Source organism: Pogonomyrmex barbatus, unplaced genomic scaffold (genome assembly GCF_055798465.1).
Source record: "Pogonomyrmex barbatus isolate J1 unplaced genomic scaffold, ASM5579846v1 scaffold3, whole genome shotgun sequence".
Taxonomy (NCBI): Eukaryota; Metazoa; Arthropoda; class Insecta; order Hymenoptera; family Formicidae; genus Pogonomyrmex; species Pogonomyrmex barbatus.
In genome coordinates, this window is record NW_028297127.1 from 17760846 (window position 1) to 17787659 (window position 26814).

The following is a 26814-nucleotide window of genomic DNA, read 5'->3' on the forward strand; positions in this document are numbered from 1 at the left end:
GCCGTGATCGTAGGAAGCTCCACCGGTATTCGCTGAGTACTTTGCGAGAGTGGCGATGAGTGGAACGAATCGCCTGAGTATGTCGGCGGTAGAATTAATTACGACACGAATCGGTTATACATACGACACCTGCAAGCCAAATTAGTTCGTAAATGGTGGATGATGTACGACCCAAGTGTTCATTCTTGAAAATACCTGCGATAGATTCATAATTTATAGACCCGACAGATAAAGATTAAATTCGTTAAAGCAAAATTTATCATCCAAATTTTGCGATCTGGTTAGTGATTTTTGCTATCGACGAATTATTCATAAAGGCATTTATCAGTAATGATAAAACAATAAAGGGATAATATTATCACGTCATGCAAGTGTAATTAATATGTATCTGAAAGATGTTGAAGAAGAAGAAGTAATGCGAATTTATTTTGTAATTCATATTGAACATGTGTGTGTGTGTGTGTGTGTGTGTGTGTGTGTGTGTGTGTGTGTGTGTGTGTGTGTGTGGGGGGGGTGGAATAAAGCAGTAATATAATATACTACTGCTTGATTGCAGCTTTTAGAATCTTAAACTGCAAATCGCCAAAGTTATTACCATTTCAAACTGTCTCAATGAATTATATCGTTACATTTCAACCACTTAGTTTATTGTATATTCTTTCGTTGCCTCCGGCTTTTGCGTTTATGGATTTTATAGCTCGCGTCGTCATGGGATAATCTACTTTTTCATTGTTATATCATCGTTAAAGTCACTATTGAAAACATCTTTTTACTTCGGGCAGCATGTTATGAGAGACAGCTTGACGATCTTCATTAACAAAAAAAAAATGTCGATTAATTTTTTTTATTCTATTTATTTTATTCTTTTTTATTCTATTTTATATATTATGTAAAACTAATTGATAAGTTATTCATCTAACTTTTTCAAGAAATACTTTTAAGAAATTGAATAAAATTTTAATGAAATAAAATATATTATTTAAAATAATATCTAATGATTATCCTCTCAAAATCCATAGATTTGTACTTTATGGTGACTAACTTATATATCCTGTAAACTTCATAGTATAGACATCTCTTTTATATCAAATCATATAATAACACGGACGTATCTTGAACGGCACAAGAAAAAAATGTGCTTTCCTTTACTTTATATATATATAGAAAATTTCTCTTGCGACTCGAGGGAATTTTTATAAAATTGCTACGTTTTCCGGATTACTTCTAAGAATAATAAAAACATGATTATGTCTAGATTAGTTTTAGATTTCTATCTGAGGTTGATTCGATCGTGTTTCGCGTATCTTGCAAGCGGATTATATATCCAGTATATAAGCCCAGTGTCATCTAACTGTGGAGTTTTCCTTCGTCGGGACGAGACTAGCTCGTCCTTTCTTTCTTCCTTCCTTCCTTCCTTCCTTCCTTCCTTCCTTTCTTCCTTCCGTCGGCTCGCTTCCCGGTTCTCTCGCCGACGGAGCGCTTTTATTATTTTGCTTTTGTGCGCCAGATTATAGCAAATGATTTATCTACCGGCAGCCACGGCGTCGCTGCCTCATCGGAACTTCGCGTAATCTCGTTCGACGGCCGCCAGATCGAATAAGTTTCGGTATTCGGCGCAAATCTATCGCCGTTTCTATTTGTATCTATCAGCTAGGAAATAGTTGCTTCGGATATAGTATCTAGACCACCAGAAGGAATCATAGAGCCTGCAAGAAACGTTTGACGAAACGTTATTTCATCAGCTAATTTACGAAAGTTTGACGATCAATAGTTGTCGAACTTGCATCGTTTACTATAATAAGTACAATGAAAACGCACAAACGATATCTTAAAAGTTATATTATTAATATTAATAGTATATAATATTAATAATATTAATAATGTTAATTAAAATAACAAGGATCTGGAAATAGAATTTGTTTGGCTTCACATTTTAAGTAGAAATCCAACATTGTGCAATATTAAAATTTAATTTAAATCTCAAAAAATTGTATGGTATCTTTAATGAAAATATTTTGATCATTGAATTAATGACGAAATATACGTAATTAAGTGATAAGTGTATCGCGAATACATTTAAACTTGAAGAATTGAAGAAGACTAGAGAAATTATTTGTTTAATATTTAACTTTTGTTTACTCTAATTTATCTCAAGCAACGAAGTCTTTGACGACATGCATTGTTTATGCGAGGAGTTTGATGCCGCTCGAGTATATTACTTAAGATACCAATAACTTATATGTGCTTTCTGGAGGTACGGCTTACATTGGCATCGCGATCGATAAAAGCGTGTACAAAATATAGTATATATAAAATATGTAAAAAATTATGTTATAATTTAGTTTAAAAATCTATGTAATGGGAATTCATCACTTATTCTCAATTATTATTCTCAAGAAGAAAAATTTAATATATGGCACTAGAAAACAATATAAAGACAAAAAATTAAAAATTTATTGGTTTTATTAAACTGTTTTAGACTTACAAAGAGATAATTAAGCAACACTTATTTAATATATAATTCATTATATTTAAAATTCTTAAAATTCTTTTCGATGTAATTTTTACTGGAATTTTATAGAATTGTAGTTTTAATTATGAATAATTAATTATGAATAATTAATTAATATAAATAAGTAACATAAAAAAGAGTTATCCATATAGTTATAAAAATTTAATTTTTTTCTTTCTTAAATTTTTATTTGTATGAAATTGCGTCACGGTAATATTTAAGCCAACTGAAAGAAAAGGATATGTTTTGTACAGTACAAAATTTGTACAGTACAAAATTTTATTTAAATTTTTAAATTATTCTTGGTTTGTTATCTACTTTTGAACTAATTTATTTGATACATAGTATTATTTGATATATAGATTTTTTGTTTGTAATGCAATTTAGATTAAGGAAATTCAATAATATTTAGTTATTATTTACTAGTTAAATATCAATAGTATTGCACTATGCACATTAGCAACCGTTATAATATATATATTATAATATATGTATTATAACATTAATATACAAACATTACTTCATGCGATAGCAAGCTTATTTAAGTTTATTTAAGCTTTTGGATCTTTAATTGTACATAAAAGGATATCTTTGATTGACGCTTTTGCTATTATGTGCGATATAAAATTAATCATAATTATTTATTTCTGCGCCGTAAAAGCAGATAATACTTAAAATCAATCCATTTTTTGATTATTACCGCATAAAATCATCCGTTTCACCATTTTTATAGGGCTATAAAAGAAATGCTTTAATCTTTTACCTTTAATCGTGGGATGGCGCGTAAAGATTTCATCTTCCGTTTTTAGTATCTTCAGTATCTTCGGTACCTTCAGTATCTTCGGTCTAGTCGGGCATCGCGGTAAGGTAGGTCATCATCGACCCTCGCCCACGCCGTGTGCATCTCTTCTAAAGTTCCACGTACCTAAATCGAGAAAGAGGATTTGACCAAGTGTTGACACATAGATAATATGCGTCGCAAAAGTAAGGAAAAATGACCTAAATAACATACAGATAAAGAAATAAGCTCTTTTCTATGTGGATTATTATACTGAAAAATTAAAAAAAATTAAAAGCTATATGGAAGAAATGTACTTTATATTTCAAACATATTTTATGTAAAATTAGCATTTGAAAATATAAAGCGATCTCTAAGTTCGTAGCGAAAAAGTAGGAAAAAAATTTGAGATTAAAAATCGATCGAAGCTAGTCAGTCAGGAAGAAAAAATTGGATAACAAAAGAAATTTATGAAATTTATTGAAAAACTTTAAACAGTTAAAAATTTAATGTATTGAACTTGGTTTATTGTTTAAATTTTAAACTTGGTATATTGTCTGCTTTTATTCCTTTTTATGTTTGTATATATTTTTGGTTTCACATCGCAATTATGTTAAGTTCTTTTATATATAATTTATTTCACGTTGTAGAAACTCGATTACTGGGAATTCAGTTAATTACAATTTCACTGAGAATAGCGTGCCTAATTTGCATGATTACATTCTTCGTTTTTGTAATTCTTGTTTCTTTTGCTTTTTTGGCATGCTCAGGAAAAATACTAGTGAAAATCGTTACCGTTATCGCGATTGAGGTGTATGCGCTTTAGTTGCATCTGAGATTCCTACACCCTAGAGATTCCTACACCCAGATCGTGAAAGGAGAATTCAGACGACGTATGCTGTTTGCATTACGCATTTCTATGTAGATAAACTATATGAGATAGAGAGGCTGTGAGACAGATGGTGATACTTTGCAACATTTTCGGAGAGATAGTTAACGGCAATCTCATTTTATCATCTTCTCGTCCAATTTTTTTTTTATTCTTCCAAAAGATTGTGTATTGTATCAATGAACGAGAAAAAAATATGTCTCTTTTGGTCAAATTTCTCTTCTGATCATCCATGTATCTATCGAAAACAATTTTAATTTTGACAAACACTGGTCGCTTTCATGATTCAGTAACGCTTGAAATTTTTACCGCGTGAGAATTGTCTTCATCCTACGAATATTGTCATTGTTCGGCGCGTTTTCGTAGTCAACACTTCGTCTCTCGTCCCATCCGATAAAGGAGGACTCTAATGGTCGACGTATGCTGTATACATTACGGAAATAGTAAGAGCGAAGCGAAGCTGAAGGATAAACGGAGATGGTCGTAAGAAAAACAGTCCGGTATGTACGGAGGAATGGAAGTGATGTCGGGAAACTGTATCCTGTGAATATCAGTGAGCATCGTCCTTGCGGAGATAAAGATCCCATTTTGCCTCTTTCACTCTTTCATTTTCTCTTTACTACTTTTTCATACTGTTACATCTCGCGCGTGCAGGAATATGCTGAAGATGGTTGTTCATCCGTCATACAAAATTCGCGCGATATTTTACAGTAGTTATATCCATCGTGGCAATGGTTATTCTCGACGCGTTTAATTGATGGAAATTTGCGAAGAGCAAGAGTATTCCACCATTTTACTATCGCAATTGCAATCAAAGGAAGTTAAATGTGTATCAGCGTAATTTGTATAATTTGATTTCCGAAATTACCAATTAATCAGACCAATGTACCGGCAAATATATCTATAAATTTGCGGCGAAAGGGAAACACGAGTGGAACGATGTGTCCTCAATGTCTGTTATCCTGAAAGGGGTAAACATGGTTTTCCTTCTTTTCGCTTCCACTTCCTTTCTTCTGTCCATCTTCTCTATCGCTTTGCTAGACGAGCGGCGGCGATACGAGTGGCAGTATCCTTCGAAGAGAAATGGAAACATCGTCGTCGTCGTCGTCGTCGTCGTCGTCGTCGTCGTCGTCGTCGTCGTCGTCGTCGTCGGTGCGGAATCGGCGGAAGATACGAGTGAGCGGCAGGAGGGAGCAGCAGGATCGCGCCGATGTTCCTGGGGGAGAGTACAGCGGGAGATGGGAGCGGGGTGGAAGACGGATGGAACGGAGATGGACGAGGAGGACGACAAGAGGCGGAGGAGGCGACGTCGGGAGTAGTAGTCGGCCGTGCGGCGCAGGCGTGCGCCTCGTCGCGACTCGAATCCCGCCGTATTCCAAAGAGGAGCACGCCACTCCGCCCCCGGCACGGCAGCCACGCGTCAGTCTCACCCGACTGACCTCCTGTCCCTAACTTCCCTCTTCGATTCCTGACCCGCGCACATTGAACTCACGCGTTCGCCGTTCGCCGAACAGGAAATATCGCGCGTTCGCGTCGCTCGCCCGCAGAAAGATCGCCGGCGGCAAGTGTGTCTCTTCGTCTTGAGTATGCCATCCACCATCGACTCGCGAACGATGGACATTGTCGGTCGGAAAAGTTTGAGAACGTCACCATAGCCCGGCCGGCTCTCGTCGACTGAATTAAGAATACGATATCCGAGAAGATTGTCGGAAGGCTCGCGCGGAAGATGTGAATGGATGGAAGTGAACAAAACTCAGTGCGTTAGTGATCCCGGAAAGATGACCGTAAGAATGATAATGAGAAGAACGCTTAAGAGTTGGAAGAGATCGACGAAAGATGATACGTATTTGATCGCGATTCTAAGAGTACAATAGTCATTCGGAAACCCTTGGAAATTGAAATACTTATTGAAGAGGAAAAATGACTGGCCTATTGTTATGATAATAAAAATATCTCTTTATTCCAAAATTATTAAAAATACAGATCGTTACATTGATCTCTCTTCGATATCTTTAAATATCTCAAAATCCAGATGATGAATAGTGTACAGTGCGTGTGTAATAAAGATCATCTTTTGTGATGTAAATTGAAAGAAGAATACATGTATTGATGAAATTTTGCGATAATTCAGTGAAAATATTAAACAAAGACGAGGTTCATAGCATTCTTCACTAAATAGATTAAAGCTGACATCTATAAAGATCTTGATACAATTTAAACAACCGGCCACGTGTTTAGATATACATTTGCATCTTTTATTATTTAACAAAAAAATTCAAAATCGAAATAATGATGAAGAATATTAGAACAATGGATAGAAGAATAGTTTTACTGAATAGCGTAGTGAAGAATATCAACGATATAATCATCAGCAAAAGTTATAGCGTCCGTAGTTGATTTGAAATATATTTAGAAAATTTAGCAAATATTGTCATTTCTAGAGTGAATATATTAAAAATTATTGAACTTTAGTGAAGAATATCGTGACGCTAATAATCAACGAGACAATGGCTTGAAGATTTAGTTGAAATAATTATCACGAAACGACGAATTTTTTGAAAAATAAATATTTGGTTGATAAGTGATATTCAAAACCGATATATAAGTGCTAATGACTACATATTTTAATTGACGGTACAATGGAATAGCTATTATTATTAATAACAACTGTGTAATATATTGTGGCGCACGTGATTTACGCATTTATACACGTGCATATCAGATTATCGTGGAAAGGCACAAAATCGATTATCTGAAATTATTTGAATTGTCAAAGCTAGTGATTGAAATTTAAACGGCCTACAAAACGACAAAGCGGCAAACAAACAAATCCGTGCCATTGCTTCGCAAAATATCGAATTTTGCATCGAATTATGAGCGACCTATAAAATTATTAATACAGATTCAACAGAAATATAAATATGTAAACTTGTGGAATCCAACATAATATCATGCAGATGAACTTTAGTCTTGAATTTATTAGAAGCGCGGAATTTATCGATTTTCTTACATGAAGCAAATGTCATACAAATGCACTTAAGTAATTTCGCGCCAATCGTATTAATATTTGAAATAGTTTAGAGTAACGAGAGAGAGACTTCTCTTCGTCTGAAATTATCTTCGACATTGAGATATTGCGAGTTAGACACTTTTGACATGAGAATTTTGCGCTTAAAGAGAGATCAATAGATTCATAATTCGAGGTACTCGCGGGATTGCGATCGACCAAGGCGATGCTCGCGAGCTTGGACACCTGATCGGCTGTGTCCTCGCGCCGATAAAACCAAATGGGCGAGCCGAAGCCCGCCGTCTCTCCGCAGCCCAACGGCGGAGTGAAACAAAAACCGACGAGTTTGAACCTCGCGCCGGGTCCCGGCTTCTATCGCAATGTGAACGGACGCGCGAGCCTGAATGATCGTCATCTACAGCACGTCACCGCTCTCATCGGCGGTGGACGCACCGCACACGTCAACAAGTCCGCCTCGCCAAATCCTGCCGCCGCAATCAACAACGCCGAGCTCGGTGGCGGTGGCGGTCCAGCAACTACCGTCCAGTTACCAGCGTTACCAACAGTACCACCACTATCAGCAATACCCTCAGCGTGGTCGTTGTCTGCAGAACTTGAAAATCTGCTGGAACCCCCGCCTCCACCGGCCCCAACACACCCCTCCACCCCAGCTCGAGCAAGCTCCGTCAACGAACATCAGCAACACCAGAGCGAACAGCAGCATAACAATTTGCGATCGTCCCCGATCAATCAGTTGCCCACCCGTAGCCCGAGTCACAATGGTCACGGATTCCCCCTCTACACACCACCTGCCCCGATACCAGCATCCGGCGCAAATAAAATTCGCTCTACACCCAACGGGTTACCACACCCAGCAGCATCGCGGCGTCCTCATAGTATTGCCGCTCCACCATTCCACGGTGTCCAACATCCCCTTGGTCAGTTCGGTGGTAGAGCAGCCGCAGCGACACCACTACCATCAGCAGCATCAGCACCAGGAGCAGCAGCATCGGCAGCGTGGGGCTCAGGTGCTACACCAAATGCAACCGCATGCGGTGTACCGGGAGTGGTACAACGGCGCGCCCATTCGGTCGCCGGTACTCCAGTATCTCTACCCACCGGCAACAACAATGGCGTCAATGGCAGCATCAACGGTCAACAGGAACCAAGGAGTAATGGTCCACCAGCCGGCAGCGGCAGCAGCGGCGGCGGCGGCAGCGTCGTGGTATCCGCGACTCGCAGCGCTGTACCACCCCAATCTTTATGGAACGGTCAACAACCCTTACCTAGGCGGCCTCACAGTATCGCCTCAACACCCGTTACAGCTGCAACAGGCTTGCCTCCAGCTACAACAGCAACACCAACAAGCGTATCCGCGTCCGCTCGCACACCAGGGGAACCTATACAATGGGGTGCCTCCGGGTTGGTTCTACATCAACCCATACCTCGTAGAGCGTACGCCTCGACCATGCCACATCCTCAACCACCCACGCCCACGTCACAAGGGCCCTGTCTGAGTATATTGACTAATCCTGGAAATTCGAACACCTGGACACTAGGCGCCGGCCTTCGTCCCAGACCTCACAGTATCGCCACGACACCGCAAGGAGCACCGATGCCACCCGCTTCCCCCTCGGATTCCGGATACCGGTCGTTACCCTCAGCCGCTAGCGATTATCAAATTCTTAAATCGCCGTCGAAATCTCAGCAGCAGAATCAACAACAGCAGCAGCAGCAACAACAACAACAACAGCAACAGCAGAATCAGAGTGCCGTGCGACGATTGTCTCTGCCGTCAGCTCAAACGTTGCTTCGTACATCCGCTCCGCGACCTAGTCCCACATTTCACGGTCTCCCCTTCCGGCCGTTCACGTGCGGTGTTTCCCCGAACGGTAATCCAATCTTTCTTGGCTGCACTCATCTTCACAATAGCAACTCCAGTAGTGGAAGTACCGGTACGAGAACTTCCACGCCGGCAACGAGCCCGGCGACGCCACTCACCACGTCGCAGGCTATACAACAGTTATTGGCGCAGCCGAGAAATGGTTTCAAGATCATGGATGATAAGGTTTCGTTGTTCATAGAGATTCTCGATACACAGGAGAGATTCGCTAAGGTCAGTCAATCGGTATGATTTATCAACATTATACTTCCTTGTTATAATATTGCATACTTGTATACTCCACATTATCAAAAGTTCAACATTATATTCTCTTTACATGTTGCAAATTATTATTTATTACTAATAAATATCATGCTACCACGAGTTTATTTTTGTTTAGAGAAAATTATGTCTTTTTAAATTAATTGTTGAATAGATGCTCGATTATTTTTACTTGAGAAATTTATATTAATACAACATTTCATTTAATATATATATATATTCTTATTTCATGGCACAATCTAATATTACATTTTCTTTGCCGAAAAATAATTATCCGCAAAAAAGATTTTTTAAATTTGTGTTTATAATGCTAATGTATACATTAATTTTTAGTAAAATACATAGTAAGATTGAATATCCAAATAAAACTTATATAAAATTCTTCATGAGAGCTTTCCCGGCAAATTGAACGACGAGCTGATTTTTTTCGATGTAAGAGATATCCAGCTATTCAGTAGTTTATTGAATTTGGGAGCGATTTGACGCCTAAGTCAGTTTGCGCTTTAAATCGATAATGTGCGCCGCTCGACGATGAGGAAGGATTCTATCTTAGGATCTTTCGATGGAAGGTCATACATAAATTTGGGATCTGAAAAATATATGTGATGCGAGACGCTTCTCGCTTTTCACTTGCACAGACGATCGATCGAAAACACTGTACGTAGGCAGGTAGACAGGCAAGGTAGTCAAACCGCAACTTCACGTTTCGTAGCAACTTTATGATTCGGTACCGCCATCTTGCAATATTATTTATATGCAAACGCGTAAAGGGGTGGAAGGGCGCATCGTTGGCGCGATATATCGGGAGTTTCAGATCCGATTTACCGCCACTTCCGGTGCGACGAATGTGCATGCGCGCGCATCTTGCATAATGCATAGGAGATAGAGATGTTAACTCGAAAACTCCATTCGCGGCGGAGATGGCGTCACTCAACGACAAAATGACCAAATTTTTTAAAGTGGAACCTTCTCTGAGACTTCACAGCGAATGAAGCTTTTTGGGCAAGTTAACGAGATTTGTCTGTTTCTATTGCATATCGTATCATTTATGAGGATAACGTTGAAAAATTGTGCTAAAGGAGAATACACGGTAAATTATATGTTTATCTTGTGTTATATGTGTATCTTATATATCTTATATTTTCGTGTCTTTTGATTTCGGTTTTAACTAACGAATATATATAATAAATCTGTGGGAAATAAAAATTGCTGTACAAAGAATTATGTGACGATAATCTTGCGGAAAATATACATCTTCCTTTGGTAGAATGCGGGAATGTTATTTTCGCGGTGCATGCGAGAATGTGTTATTTTCACGGCACGAAACTGTCGTGCGAACTATTTTACACTAAATTGCTGCCGCAAGAGAGTCCTGAGGAATTGTTCTGGTTAATTCCTCAAATGCTTTTGTGACACTTTTCAAGACCAGGTAGTAAGTACTTTTTATTGTATGCATTCTTTTGTTGCGCTTACTGGTTTTTAATTTACGTTTTACATTTATTGTTGCCTTAGAAAATGAATTCTCTCATATAAATACGGAATCAACGGCACCCTTTTTCCTCGTTTTCATTTGTGAATCCGGTTGAACAATGAATGATAATCAAATCGCGCGTGTAGACATAGAAAATCCATTCTTGCCGGTAAACATCGCTTTTCTCTCGAGAGAATGACAACAAATTTCTATTTTACTTGTTGATAAACTGTGAATCTTTATTACTATATTAATATTATTATCTTTCTGTCAACAAACGTAATTTTCCTGAGTTTTTTAAAAGTTTCGAAAATGTAATTAAAACATATGATTTTTTAATCCCTTTAATATTTTAATCCCTTTAATATTAAAATACTAAAATACTATAATACACATATATTTCTTTAAAAAAAAAAAATAAATAAATATTTTCAGAATTTGAATATTATGTAAAACACGCGAAATTCCTTGTTAATTTATGTACGGAGATCAATGTCTCGCGGCGATTTGTCTCATGATTTCAATTTTTGCGGTCGCGGCGTGTCGTCGCGAGTCGTTTTGATGGAAGACGATCCCGTTTCTTGGTGAAAATAACGAGTATGTGGCAAGGGATTAAATTCCGCCGGAATTGATGGCAGCGCTAAGATTAAACTACGACCTCCGGTAATTCCGCGAGATTCCTCTCTTTCAACCGCCCATTTCCACCCTTTTCCTTCCGAGTGCTTGCAAGTCACTGTTTGCAACTCGTTTCAAAGGACACACGCCGCGTCATTATACGTATAGCTTCCTCAACCACTGACTATGTATCTCTCTTGATTCTATGTTGACGACGACGTCACCGGGTGAGAGAGATGGCGGACGCGGAGGAGAGACGCGATCTTCCTGGTAGTTTCCTCACATTGACGTCCGAAATACACCGATGTGCGTTCTGAATACGCGTTGGGGTTATCCAATGGCATATTAGTTTCCAAGTCGACGAGGCTGCTTAATTGGAGTCTTAATATCGCGACTCAAAGCGCGAGTAAATGAACGTTGAGTCTGTCGCGTAAGAAACACTGATTGCGACTGCACGACTGGTATATATGCATAGGTACGACTACTATTTCACCGATGAATGTAAATGAGATCTACTACTAAGAACACCCTCGACAAGTTTTTGGTTGGGTCTCGCTTAATGTTTCTGAATGAATGAATGAACGACGATATTGTGGTAGGCCATCAATTCGAAGCGAATGATTAAACGTGGGTAACATACATATCGTATGCCACTTCTCCATGAACTAAAGGACATATCTTGCGACTTGATATATTTGATAATTACAGATAATTTTTACATTTGTGAATAAGTTTTCGAAAACGAGAAAAATCGTAATTGTTATTTTGATATTGATTATAAATAATATGGCGTTGTTTTATAACAAAACATTATTTCAGTTTTATTAATATCGATATCGATTATCAATATTGTTATTATTTTAATAATATTGACTTTTAATGAAAAATTGGTAAATATTATTAATTTTTATATATTGGTTATTCATCTTATATATTGGTTATTCATTTTATTTTACAACAGTAAATTTGAGGAAATATCAGATTCTATTTTTGAAATTAATTGGTACGAACAATTTTTGTATATATTCTATGACTGTTACGATGAAAAGGAAACATTATATTACAATTCCTTAGAGGTCTTCCTGATATGCAAAAACTTTAGCTAAGTCAGCGATATTTTAGCACAGAATTTAGAAGCATATGATTTTACAAAAAAAGATACAATAACTTTTGTAGTCCTTTATGTTATGTATTGAGGAATAAATTCCAAGATAAATTCCAAGATGTATTCTAAAATTATAAATTTTATTATAAGAATTTAACAGAAATTTACGGCTTTAACCACAATTATGTTGCACTTAACATGAACTTTAATTTCGTTAATACCCGTGGGCATATTTTCTTCTTGCTTGTTTAGCATTCCATCGGCTTCGATTTCCCGTAATTGGCATGTGAAAATTTCGATACAGCACGATACAGTGCACCGATAATACTTTGCTGGACACAAAATCACGTTCACCGGGTAATGGAAAATTCCAGGAAAATTTCTATCCATGCCGCAAATAACGTGAGTCGAAAAGCAAGGCAACATTCACTATGATGTTCATCTTTTACTGATGCAACTTATATGTGACGTTAATGGTTTATTACAAACTATTTCGCTCTTTTTCTCTTCATACTTACGGAATCTGGATTTTTTTTTGCTCATAATGTTAATGAAGCAATGATAGAAGTAATTTTGATGTTTCATGACGGAAAGAGCTTCGAGCGTAATTAAATATCACATTTAGAGAGAAAACTAAATATTTCTATTTCACTTAACACAGCACGTACTTTCATATTATATTATTGTGATAAAATTATATTATGGTAAAAAAAATAACAGAAATATGTTTTACATGATGATATAGCGTTACTTGCAAAGTTATTTCGAAGATGAAATGCGAATGGACTGCGAGGGGGATGTCGGAAACTTAAAGCAATTTAAGTTTAACTCGCAAAAGTGGCGCTAAAAATTGAGGATGCAATGTCTTGAAATATTCTCGTTGTTATGCATTTCTATATCTAAATATGTATATATCTTGGCCGCGTAGCTGGATTAACGGGTCAGCTAGCGAAATGGCGAAAAACTTTACAAACAGAGTCAAGCGCACATCATAACTTTGAACGAAATGAGCTTTTAAAAATATTTTATCGCGACACTCTCGCGAAGTGTTTTATCTTTTATATTTTTTACGAATTTCATACGTTGGATGCGTTATTTGATTCTTTTTATAATCAAATATCGAAAAAATTAACATTACAAATGAAATATGTTACGTGACACTTAAGTAATAATTTTATGACGTGGAAAAGTGAAAATTAGATTATGGTTCGAATCAATACGCAGACCTGATTTGCCTAATACATACTACAACTGCCAGCGTGGAGAAACGTGATGTTCCCAAGGAAATGTCTACCAGGAAAACGGACATAGAGGAAATTAGTAGTCATGACTAGCTGATGTACCTTTCATCTAGATATAGCATTACGCGGAAATATACAGAAAGTACCAGAACTACCGGACGTCTTTTTACCCGCAGTTTCTTCAGCTAATCTGCAGACGATCTTTCTTTATTACAAATGCGAAGGAAGATCATAATTCATCGCATTTTCAGTTTTATATGTTTTCGTAGACTAGATTTTAAATTAAAATTTGTTTTAATTAAGTAAAGAGATTATTGATTAACTTTCTCATAAATTTTTTTTTCTTGAATTATTAATCTTAATTTATTATGTCTCTTATTTTAAAGTAATTGCTTTGCTATTTTTATTGAAAAAAAATAAATTCCACCAATAGAAACATTTAAATAGATTTTAGAACAATGTGTCTACTATGCTAAATTATTCCTTTTTTTATCTATTAATCAATATTTTTGCTTTATCAGTCTAATTAATTTTTATATTAACTGTAATTGTAAAAATATCAAATTGTCGTATTTAACATATAATGTATATAAGTAAATTGAGCGATGTAATTGATTGAATATTTCCGCAGATTTAATCACGCTCTTCTCCTGTTCGCAATTTTGATCACCGAGTAAATTATACTTTTACTTCATTAAATGAACAAAGCTCGCAGTTTTGCGCGTAAATATCATAGCTTTTCAATCTTATAAAAGGACTCGTGGCGTGATCGGCTTACTGGATTCTAGCCGTGTGGTGCGAATTTTCCGGTAGAATAGAAACGTTGCAATCGTGGATACCAAGAGAGGGGGATGAGGGAAAACAGATGCGCGCGCGCGCGCGCGAAAAAGAGGGACAGTGCGCAAGCATACTTTACTCGTGTATCCAAGCACGTCATTTGTAAACTAAGCCAATATAATCGCTAAACTCGAACGGAAGGAAGAAACTTCCTGACAAAAGACTATATTCCGCGTGCCCTTCGCCGTCGCTTCGACAGACTATCCTACGCGCTAAGCTCAGACCGGTAGCACAATAGATTCCATCCCGGAGGAGCGTCGCCCGAGACAACTTCTTAAAGCCGCGCCGGTGACGTCCAAACTTCGGACACATTTTACCCCGGGCTCGTCCCATTAGCGTAAACTTCCAGCGGCGTGCAACACTATATCATTAGGATGTTACTGCCAACGGGGACTCCAGTTTGGTTCCGCTCGGCGAGAGGACCGTTACGATAAATCCATCACCGCAGGGATACGTTCCGTTTAAATCCTTAGTGCCGGCGAGTCATACCTGATCATTCCTCTCTCGCCTCGTTATCATACGTTATCTTTCAAGAATACAAGAAGAGTTTTTAAATTTTTTTTATATTTATCGTTTTCTTGCTTACCTCTGTTTATGAAGTTGTTTAATTTTAGATAATAAATAACGGTAAGCTTGTTTGAAAATATAATTTCAGTGTAAATTATCTATACTTTATTTTATGTGAAATACGTGGAATCACTTATATCTTTCGATGTTATCGGTGACGATTATTTGGAGTTGATCCTTGCAGCTTCATGAGAAATGTAGGGCAGTGGTACAAATCAATGGCTATTTTCGACTTCATTATCGACATTATTTGATGTCTCGACAACTCTCTAGAGCCTGGCCAATTCGAGTTTCCCGGCCGAGTATTCGCGAAAAGTACCATCGGATATTGTAATATTTATGCCACCGAGTGACAAAGATGTAGGAAGGTTCGCATAAACTGACATTCTCAAAAGAAAACATCCGCCCGTATTACGAGGGCCTTCATGAATTTTATCCGCTCGTAAAACAATTACGCGAGCTCGGTACTTCGCTTTAATTCCTGTCCATTGTCGCCGGGAGTCGAGAAATGAAAAATAAAAGCATCCCCATCTCCACCTTTTATCTTTGTTAACTTGTTGTACACTCTTCTTTCTCTGTCCTGGTTAACTTAATATAAACAACGTGTATGCTTGAGCGGCGTGCCTTGGTTTCATATCTTCATTCCGAAAATCTGCATGTATCTAGGAGTTTAGAAATTAATTCTTGTTGAGAGAGATAAGTAGAGGCTGTTAATTTACATCAACAGCATTTCCACTCGCGGAAAACGGGAAACACTCTTCCTTCATTTATGAGCACGCTTATGTATTATCGCAGTGTGCTCACTATTGGATTATCACTGTTGCAGTACCACGTTCCAACGAATAATCGCTTTACGTCCGCCAGGATATTCCGCAGATTTTGTAACGGATTATTGTAATTAATGCCATTACACCCGTAACAGTTTGAAACTTGGCACAGCAACATTACACCACAGCTGTCTCTCACGTACAGTTGCGCTTTAGTGATCCCGATGCGAAAACTTTGCACTTTCTTTTTACGTTCCCTGGAACTTCCGCTTAGAGGACTTCCGTTGCTAAACTTCGTTAGCTCTTAATAAACATTAGCATGCCGAATTTTGCAAATTAAAAGCGGAGGATTATAAGCAAGCGCAACTCTTTCTCTCTATCCGCAATCAATTGCGCGCAATCATTACGATTTTATCGTGAAACTGTAAAAAAATTACGGCCGCGCGATCACCGCGCTTTATCGAAACGGTTCAACGAATAGTTGTTCGGTGCAATTTTTGCGACGACAATAACCACCGGAAATAATGCTCTTTTCATAAACGCGCGAAAACTTCGTAAATTCCGACGGTGGCGGTGTGTGCGGGCGACAACACTCGATACGATCGTAAAATTCGCGCAAATCGCGCAAATATTCGCGTGCGCGACCACGCGACCGCTGTCGGGGAAGTCGGCCGTTATTTCGTGGATTTTGTTCACTCGTAAAGTGATTATGCAAAGCGTAGTCGCGCCCGCGCGTTGTCGTGCGCTCGCGAAGGGCGTTTTAATTTGGTGGCATTGTCAGGTCCCGGGATTCGAGTGAAAATTAAAAGCTTATCTCGCACGGCCTAGCGTATTTCCTCCCGCCTAGCGCATTCTCTGTTCGCCGTTGTAGTCTCGCATTGTCTACCGTCGGAATTATTATCAACAACGCCGGTGTATAACGTCGACAACAACGTTGCAGATAGTGATTGTTTGAACGTTGATTCTGTCTCATTGTCTGCTCGTCAAGTCCTTTCTTTGTCAGCTCGGACCTCCTCCTTGCCGCTCTTCCGGCGTAGTTCTTTGGTGATGTTGTTATTAAAGGGCAAACTGTTTCCAGATTACATTATCTTGCACTCATATTCTTTGAATTTTTAATTTTTATTTTCTAATTTAGAACATTTTAAATAAAAATACAATTTTTATGTCAATGGCAATATAATCCACTAGAATCTATTGCATATTTATCTTAATTTCTTAATATTAAGATTTAATTACCTAAAATATTAAGATTAAATTCACAGAGACATCAATTTTTCGGAGATATGAACTTTTTCAATTTTTAGCTATCGTTTCGTTGAAGGAAATAATGCGTACATTAAACATTACATCGTTGCAGCCCACACACAATTTCCGTTTTATTCAATAATTCAGATGTATTTATGCAACAACAAGCTGTGTGTACGCTTGGGGAGCTTGATATAATGGTTGTCCCTTTTCGTCTCCAATTCACCGGCGTCGAAATGAAACGAGCTCGTCAGATTCAAAGACGAGGCGTCGTGCCGCCGTAGGTGCAGTTATTTAGAAACTCGCAACGACGTGACACTCCACGAGGGTATATGCTTCCGCGATACTAATGTCCACACCGAGTCCGGCCGGCGCCGATTAATTATGGCACATTAATTATGAGATGTGTCCGATACGCGCATAAAGTAGCAGGGTTGTGGCCGCGTGCGAAGCACAACTATCACACGTCGTGCCGCGAATGTGGGACACCAAGCGCACACCAAACCTACCCTAGGATGGCGAACGCGCGCGCGCCGAGGGTGGAAGAGCCGGGGACGTTCGGCCCCCGCATGTCGTTACGGGGGCCATGCGAGAAGGGCCGGTTTAATATGAATTGCGTATTAATAACGAACTAACTAGGCGCGAGAGTGCCGCCGGTTATTATTATTTATTAGAGTGATTAATTTCAGCCGCTATGTTGCGGTGCGCCGCACCTGCGTCATCGTCCCTGCATGTCGGCCGCGACGCGCGTTTGGAAATTGGATTCGCTTTGGGCTGCATTTCGAAAACTGCACAGAACGCACCGAAAATTGATCGCGCGGCTCCACGAACGAAATAATTCTCGTTGGATCTCACCGATTTCTCCCCCGCGTGATACTCTCACCCGCCTGATTTTCTTGTTAATTATTTTATATATTTGATATGTAGACGATAAGGGAGAAAGTTTCCATCAATTTTATTTAATGGACGGATGGCCAAATAAAGCTTGTGTCAACTGCTACGTTTTTATTGTTTTATATATAGACACAGAAATCATTTTTGTGTATATGAAGCACAACGACACTCGACAAATGAGATTTATCTCTTTTTTTCTCTCTTTTTTTTTTCAATTTTGTGCGTGAACGTTGTAGCGTACCTGTTGACGTGCCTCTTGTTGCTGAATGATAGTGTAGCAACAGAATGACCGCTGTTTACAATCACCCTTGACACATCTGTCACGCTTGTGATATGATTAATTCTCGTAAAAAATCTGCCTCCATCAAGTGCTAGTCTATTGCGCTAACATTTATTGTCTCGGTACATCTCTAAATTATCTGGCGTACGTTCAATACACACGCGATCTATACACATTGCCAGATTAATAGTAGGACAGAAAAAGCTGAGTTTTTAGTTTTTTAATTTTAAAGTTTTTTTTTAGTCTAGTTTAACTTTTTTAACTTTAAAAAGACTTCGTAAATTTTTAAAAATACGCTTTGTTTTTAACATTGCAACTGTAAAAATGCAATTAATATTGTATACAAAATATATGCCACACGATTTCGAATTACATCATTGTTGATATTTTTTATTATTATTTTTGTTAACGTTATTGTACGTGTGTATGCGCCTCATCAAATCTATTTTGAATTTTAATATTTCAAAGCGCAGCTAAATCTTTTAGGCGCATTAATTGTGCGGATATCTAAGATTGCCTGATTTTTTATTGCAAACTTTTTGTTTGTTAAGAATAACAAGCGGAACGATCAGCGGTTCCCTTAAATAATGGTTATCAGTGGGATTAATGGCGCAGCGCTATCGTTTTTCCGGTATTCCGATAATAGGTGGAACGTGCGTTGGTCGAACACGCGGGGCATAGCGAAATTATCGATACATCGAGTCGCCCGATGTAGGTGGGAAGTTATGAGTTAGCGCATAAAGCAGCGTATATTTTATCCGAAGAAATCGATACGGCCGGTTTTTGCTGATTATAGAGCAAATCCGAATACTCTCGGAGTTCGAAATTTAAGCGATGGTATAATTAAGCTCGAATATAATTAAATCTCATCTTTTCTTTCTATTCACACATTTCTATATTTATTCTTTACGTATTAGAAAATCCTCGAAAGAGGTACATTATACGTGATATTGCAATTCATAATGGAACCCACACGAGTGGTTTGCAAATAGCGGAACAAACTGTGCGAACGACTGCGTTCCTTTTGCGATAGTAGAAATATCTACTGCGAGAGAACGAAAGAATTCCGTGCAATTTCGCATTGTGCGAACGTACGATAGAGAGATGTGAGTAACGATTTCGCGGATTATACGCGTATGTATATCTGGCTGATGAAGCTCGTTCATTATATCGGAATTTATATGACGCAATGGAAGCTGCACTTATTAAATTGAGAGACATTTGTAATGCATTGGTTCTGGCTAACTCTGCTGAAAACGAGGCACTAATTGGTCAACCACATTTATGTGGGGCACGTGAAGTCTGGTTCGTCGTGACCACAAATGTGTGCTTTCGGCAGGCACATGTAGCCGCAACATTCCTAACTATTAAATTAATCACTCATGTTTTTTTTTTAGATTCTTCTGCTTCTCTCTATGAAAAACTGTGGCCATAACTGTCCAAAGATTGACCGTGCTGTGGCAAAACTTATTTTATTAAGAATTGAATTCCTACATCAGCCTTTCATACTATCATGTTTTTCACTTATTATTGATTCACGATTGACATGAATCTCAAAATGTCAAAATATCTATCTTAAGAATAATTTTTAATTAATAAAAATCTTGATTTTTAATGAAAGTTAATTATTGAAAAAGGAATTATCTTACTAAAATTATATCGAATACGTTGTACATATTAAGAAATATTTTCTAGATAATAATATTAAATTTTTTGAATTTTTTATGAAATTTATATTGCATTATTTTAAGATTTGAAATTATTTATTTTCGTTGACTGTGAAACTACGAATTTGTATCTTCGTGTTTCGAAATTGATCAAGCTTTAGTAACAATTTGATCGAGTGATTTCGTCAAATTTCTCAAGAGGAATGCCATCAATTTAATTAAATAATTTTAGATTGAATATTAATTTTGCGTAGTGTGACAGTCATTGATTAAGACTAAATTATGTGTCTTTTTTGCAAGTAATTTGGACTTTAGGATACAACTGCAAAATCAAATGACAAATGGTGCCCACGGGAAATTAGAGCCAATTGCACTACCGAGACTGTGTATGTATTAAAACACATTGACGAATGCATGTGTTTTGTGCAAGAAGTATCATTGGACATGGCGGCTAATAAATAACATTTTTTTACTTACATACGCGTGGGAATTTTTTTCAGATATGATTCGTTCTCAAAACGTCTTACTACGATACAGTTTTTCTACTGCATTGCGGTGGATGCATAACCGCCGCAATTTTAATATATAAATAATAAAATTTTAATATATAAATTAAAACTAATAAATTATAGTTTTAATATATAAATTTTAGAAGAAAATAATGTTACACATTTAGAAAATTATTTCCCTTGTTAAGTTATAAAATTTCATTTATTATGCTAATTCCAAATATTATCCAAGAATTAATTCATATAATTCATATAATTAAGGCTTAATATTACATGATTAATTTGGAAATTAATTTGTAAAGTGAGTTTGACTAATTTTGTGTGTGGTTTCAATTGGTTTTGGAATGATAACGGAGATTTTTATTATATTTGATGAATATTCGGGTATCGCATTTCGATATTCGTAATTTTTATGGACCAATATTCGCGTGTGTGAGAAACGCCAGGCTGCTCGATATCGGTCGATACGACCACGAAGACCTACCGATGAACGCGTCATGCCAATACGATTTGGATACCACGGGCGTCTTGCCAGCACGTACGAGAAAATTTCGTTCCTCGCGTGTGTCACGACCAACTGGTACGAAGCAACCCTGTTACCGTGCACTTCTCGATGCAGTTTTTCGATATTTTATCATGTATATCTCTACTGTGTCATCGAAAGATGGCAAATAGTCGGCGCATTGACGTTCAGTTCGCATTGGTTACTCGGGACAACATATCTTTTCAGACACTTGTTCGTCTCGAATAATATAATTCACCATTTAACAACTAGACTTTGCTCATCGAGATTTTACTACATTTGGAAAGAAATTAATAATTGTTACCTTTATTTAAATGTGTTTTTTTAGAATATTTAATTGAAAATTAATTTAATGAATTGATAAACATATATATATATATTTTTGTTATATATAAATTGATGAGTAAATTAGTATAAATGAAAGGAAGATATTTATTTGCTTTTAGATGATGGCGAAGTGTGTACTTCTTATTTCGCGTAATAAACCGTAAAAATGTTAATGAGCATGGCAAAGTTTTCGATGTTGGCGCGGACACTGTAAATTGTATTAATATCCGTTAAAAGCTAAGTAACGTGATGCTCCATATATACCTTGCTCGCGCCACAGGGATGTTCTCTTACTCTCTCGTTTCTACCATCCGCACTCGAGGAGCATACATACATTAAGGATAACGTAGTCACGGGAGATTATGACGTTGTTTCCTTCTTTCCTGCAGTAATCAACATGTTTTTATTATTAAGAAACTCCTTATTCTTAGCTCAGCTGGAAACAGCGTTGTTTATAATCCAGATCCATAAGCGACATTACTTTTTTCGAAACTAGTAATCTATGCGTTTATACGTAAGCTGATTGCCTTGGTTTGTCTTTATCTAAGCTTACCTCTCGGAGCGTCACTTAATTTTCCAAGAATCGCTGACTTATCGCTTAGTCCATATTATTGTTGTGAACTATTTATCTGATAATTCACCAATTCATCAATTTATACATATGTTAAACAAAAATATACATGTTTATCAATTCACTAAATTAATTTCCAATTAAATATTCTAAAACAACACACATTTAAATAAAAGTACAATTAATTTCTTTCCAATGTAGTAAAATCTCGATGAGCAAAGTCTAGTTGTTAAATGATAAATCTCAAATCTAGGGTCCAATAAGATCTATTAGGCGGGTTGGTGAATGGTGGACGAACTGTAGGAGTTAAGTAGGATGGAACCACTACTAGTTAGAGGAGAGAAGGTACAGAGTAAGAGAGTGGCAACGCCCGAACTCTAAGTACTTCTGATAGGATTTACCTCCTCTCTTGGAGCGCATTCACGGCATCTACTTTGGGTCCGTCTGTCTTCTCGAGGAGGATCGGTTCCTCGTAGGACCGGAACCTCGTAAATCAGTAATCAGAATTCCCGGGGGCTTTACTGAGGAGTAGGTACGTTCACCACAGCCGGTTGCTTAAGCATGAAGATAAAAGGAGATGTCCGTCCGTCACGAGCGCGCGTCGATGCTGAAAATACATCGACGCGCAGACTCCCCCTTCTTGACTTCGATCCATTTTCATCCTCTTTTCCGTTCTCCTCGATCAAACACACTTCGTGAAACTAGATTGTTAATTAGATCAGTAACAAGATTCGCATTTGCGTGGAAATTATAACGTGATTATTCTGGCGAACGGCTATCGCTACACGATACGTATTTACGGAATCACTTGGGAGCGTTTTAAATTTTATCGCGATAACTGGTGTCCGTAATTATTATGCTTTTAACTGTAATCCTGCACAGTTTACTGCAACGTGATTACGATGCATTATGTACACTCTCATTAGCCGCATTATTTCGAACGGTTATATTTCGTTCGGTATGTTAAACGAGATATTTCTATTGAGTATAATTATATCGAGCAGCATTATATTGCATTTTAATCTTGCAACTTAAATAAATTTTACATCTTTTGTCTTTTTTTAAGTGATCGTAATTGTAATCTTAGATTAGCTATATATCGGATATTATTACAAAATTCCAGTTAAGCAAACTTTATTTATTCATCGATCTCTTGTCAATTTTGTTTCAATGACAAAATTCATATGTGATTGATATATATTTATGTGATTGATATATATTTCTTATGTATAGAATTTCTGAATTTTTTAATAAAATTTAAATTTATATTAATTATGCGAAAGAACGCACATTAAAATCATTTAATACATTTAAAAAAATATAAAAAAGTATCTGTTGATGCGTATATAAATTTAATAAATTTAATTTGAGAAATCCCTGAATTTTTTTACTCGTGAATACTTCATGAAGAAAAATATGGTCATATGAGGATAAAATGAAATTATTTAATGCACTCGCCACTTTTAGATAATTATAAAGTAAATTAATAAATTGAGCATTGCGCGTGTGTATATGCGTGCAGTTGCGGAATAATATTTTAAACTTATTTAAATATACGCGATCTCTTTTATGCGGGCTGGGCTTCACAGCGGATTTTCGCCGTAAGCATTACAAATATCACTCGTCTGTAACGAGTTCTCGACCTCGCACTGAGATTTCTCCTAAATTCCCCAGAGTGTGCGAACTTCTCGAGCGTGTCATGACGCACGTTGAAGTTCCGTACCTTCAAGCGTAACCCATCATGAGCTTTCCGGGGTTTACATCCATCTCTTATTCGGAAATTGCTCTACTCGTTATTCACGATTACTTGCGCTAATCTTATTAACCACGTGGCGAGGAATATATTATATTATTCATATCGTGACTCGGAGAATTTAATCTGGTACTTCTAATTATGTATCTTAACCCACTGCGCGACTAAGTTGACTAATTTGCACTGAATGCGCGTGGTCGAAACAATAGCGATGAAATTTCTTCATTTTTAAAGGCATTACGTACAAAGAGAACGTATTACAATTTCTATTAATATTTTGTACTGCAGTTAACATTAAACTATAATAGTTATTCCTTTAAAGCAGTAATAGTTTAGCAAAGAAAATAGCAGTATATATGATTATGAATACGATATTATATTCAGCATGTTATTCTTAAATACGATATTATATTGGGCATGTTATTCTTAAAATTTTGCTCGTAAATGTTACAAACATTATCCTGGGTTAACGAGTTCTCACCTTTTGCCAAGTTTTCCCCGAAATTCTCCAAGTTAGAACTTTGAAAGGGCGTTTTCACAAAGTTCTATACTTCACCAATGTATAGCGGGCTTTCAAGACTGTCGTGATTCTAATTATTTATTTTATACATAACACAGTTATGTTTTATTATCGCCGCGTGACTATTAACAGCAACGTTTCGTCATACGTCGTAGGCTGTGAGAGAAATCAGTAAAATTCATGACTAAAGAAAGTTTCATTTTTAAATGAATCCTACCTTTTGTTCGAATCTGTCGGTAGCAGTGCATTCAGAAGAAAAGTTACATATTTCGACACTTTTACATTGAAAAATTTTGTGGTAATAACTATCTTAATAATTATTATCGAGTATAATGAATATCATGTTTATTTTATTGTAACAATTTTTATTTATTATTAAAAATTCTCATCTCTCTATTGTATAATTTTCTGTGAACTTTAAGATCAAAATTCTATTTAAATTTTATCTATGATATAATCACTTTTAATTCTTCTCTTTTTACTTCGTTAAATCTATTTCCGATATTCAATTTTTTTGTGTACTCCGACATAATAATTTATTTAAAAAGAATCAAAGTTTGGGTCGTCTAAAATATCTTTGAGGAAAGCTTCGCGGCATTGGTGTCACTTGTAACAGCCGTTTTCATCTCTTTCGGTACCACAACTTAATGCGAAGAAAAACGCTTCGTATATATGCTACGACGCTTTGCAGTAATTCACACCCGTAAATGTTACAAATATCACTGGAGCTTAACGAGCAGTCACCCCTCCACCAAATTCGTTTGAAATTCCCAAAGGGCTCGAACTTCAGAAGCATGTCATGACGGGTGGCGAAGTTGGTACTTTGAAGCGAAGCCCTAGCGATAGCCTGGGCTTTCAGGGCTCAGGAATTATACGTGGCAGCGTTCTATCGTTGAGAGTTCCCGGAATTAATTCGTCCATGCGATAATGTGCAATGTCAACTTGTTCTTTTTTCCGGTTAGATGAATCCACCTTTTTCACATTTGCTTGCCCTTTTCTTCTCTCTCTCTTTCTCTCTCTCTCTCTCTCTCTCTCTCTCTCTCTCTCTCCTCTCCTCTCATTCTCTTTACTTTTCGTTTTATCTAGACATAAATATCTCTGATAACTCATACTCATTTGTGTTTCATTCTCTACGTTTTTGATATCTATATTTTTGGTTAAACCATTAAACCATAAAATTATATTTGGTTAAACCATTTAAACCATTTTTAAAAATAATTCCATGTATGTATCTTTGTTTTTCTCTCTTTCTTTGTTTAATTATCTTTTAGCTAGAGATTCAAATTTTCGATGCTTATCAAGAGTTGATGGAAATTACGTTAAGAGATATGAGAAACTTGCAAACTGCCGTAACTTTAGTAACTTCGATTACTGTTTGTGATCAGCATGTTGTAACAATACATCATTACGTTGCATTCTCCTTGGTGATTATTGCGTAGAGTAGAATCTTCACAATTACGATCTTGATTATTGCGAGAAACTGTTAAATGTTACATTTGTCTTACCGCCAATAAGCGGTTTGTATCAGTGGTATATCAATAGTATATCGAATTAATATTACAGTAATATAATCGAAAAATATTTAACTAATATTATAGAATTTTTGAATATGAAATAGAATATAAATATGAATATAATCCTTAATTTTATTATAATAAAAATTAAAAAGATTTTAATTTTATAGAATTTTATAGAAAATATGCAAATATCTCTTTAGTTATTATCTTTGATTAATATTTTTTTGTTAATAATTAATTTCCTTTGTGCTTTATGTAATAAATAATGAAAAACGGTATCACCATAAATTACAATAACGTTTATTTATTAGGAGTAACTCTAAGTAACTATTAAAGTAATAGTCAGTCGAATCAAAATTACATTTTTCAAGTTTAGTTATAAACAGATGAATATAATATCTTTCGTAATATTAGCAAAATATTTTTTTGTTAATAATATTTAAATAAAAAGAATCGATGGATTTATGTGTTGACAATCGTGATTATTAACGAGATCATAACATGATCGTTTTCTAGAATTTCGAATCAGAATATTCTACGGGACTCATCCATTATTCATGCCCATTACTCTTGATTGCAGAGTAGCGATGAATATTGTACACTTATTAGCGTGTTCCCATAAGAGCAGTAACACATTGGCGTCGTTCTCCCGTAGTAGCTATCCAAATATGGTAGACTGCAAAGAGAACTAACGATATGATCTTAGCTGTTCTTCTGTTTATTATACAAATTTATAGTTGCCTTGTTTGTATCGAAATTAAGAAAATATTATGAGAGCATGACTGTATCTGATAATAAAAAGAATTTACAAGTAAAATTTTTAAAGACAAAAAAATTCCACAATGCATAATCAATGTGCTATTCTGGGAAGACAAGATGCACCTATTATTTTAACTATGTAAATATAGTTATAAATTTAATTATTCTGCATAAAAAAGACATTATAATATTACAATGACATATTTTTATAAATATAGTTTTAGGAAAGTTTATTAAAAAAGAAATTGTATAAAAAATTGACATCTTCTTTTCTATCATGAGAAGGCTTCAAAATT

The 26814-nt window shown here is 36.5% G+C and overlaps 2 protein-coding genes across 10 annotated transcripts in view; both read left to right on the forward strand.

The window, feature by feature from the left end:
• LOC105427841 (dystrophin, isoforms A/C/F/G/H) overlaps positions 1-26814 on the forward strand; it is a 409642-nt gene that overhangs the window by 172608 nt on the left and 210220 nt on the right. The gene's annotated exons all lie outside the window — the stretch shown is intronic.
• The window catches only part of LOC148936117 (uncharacterized), a 133058-nt gene continuing 111597 nt past the window's right edge, over positions 5354-26814 (forward strand). Inside the window, exon 1 of the mRNA XM_089078901.1 lies at positions 5354-9314. Coding sequence (XP_088935027.1) covers positions 7467-9314 — 1848 coding nt within the window. The 5' untranslated portion in view covers positions 5354-7466. The remainder of the gene's footprint in view (positions 9315-26814) is intronic.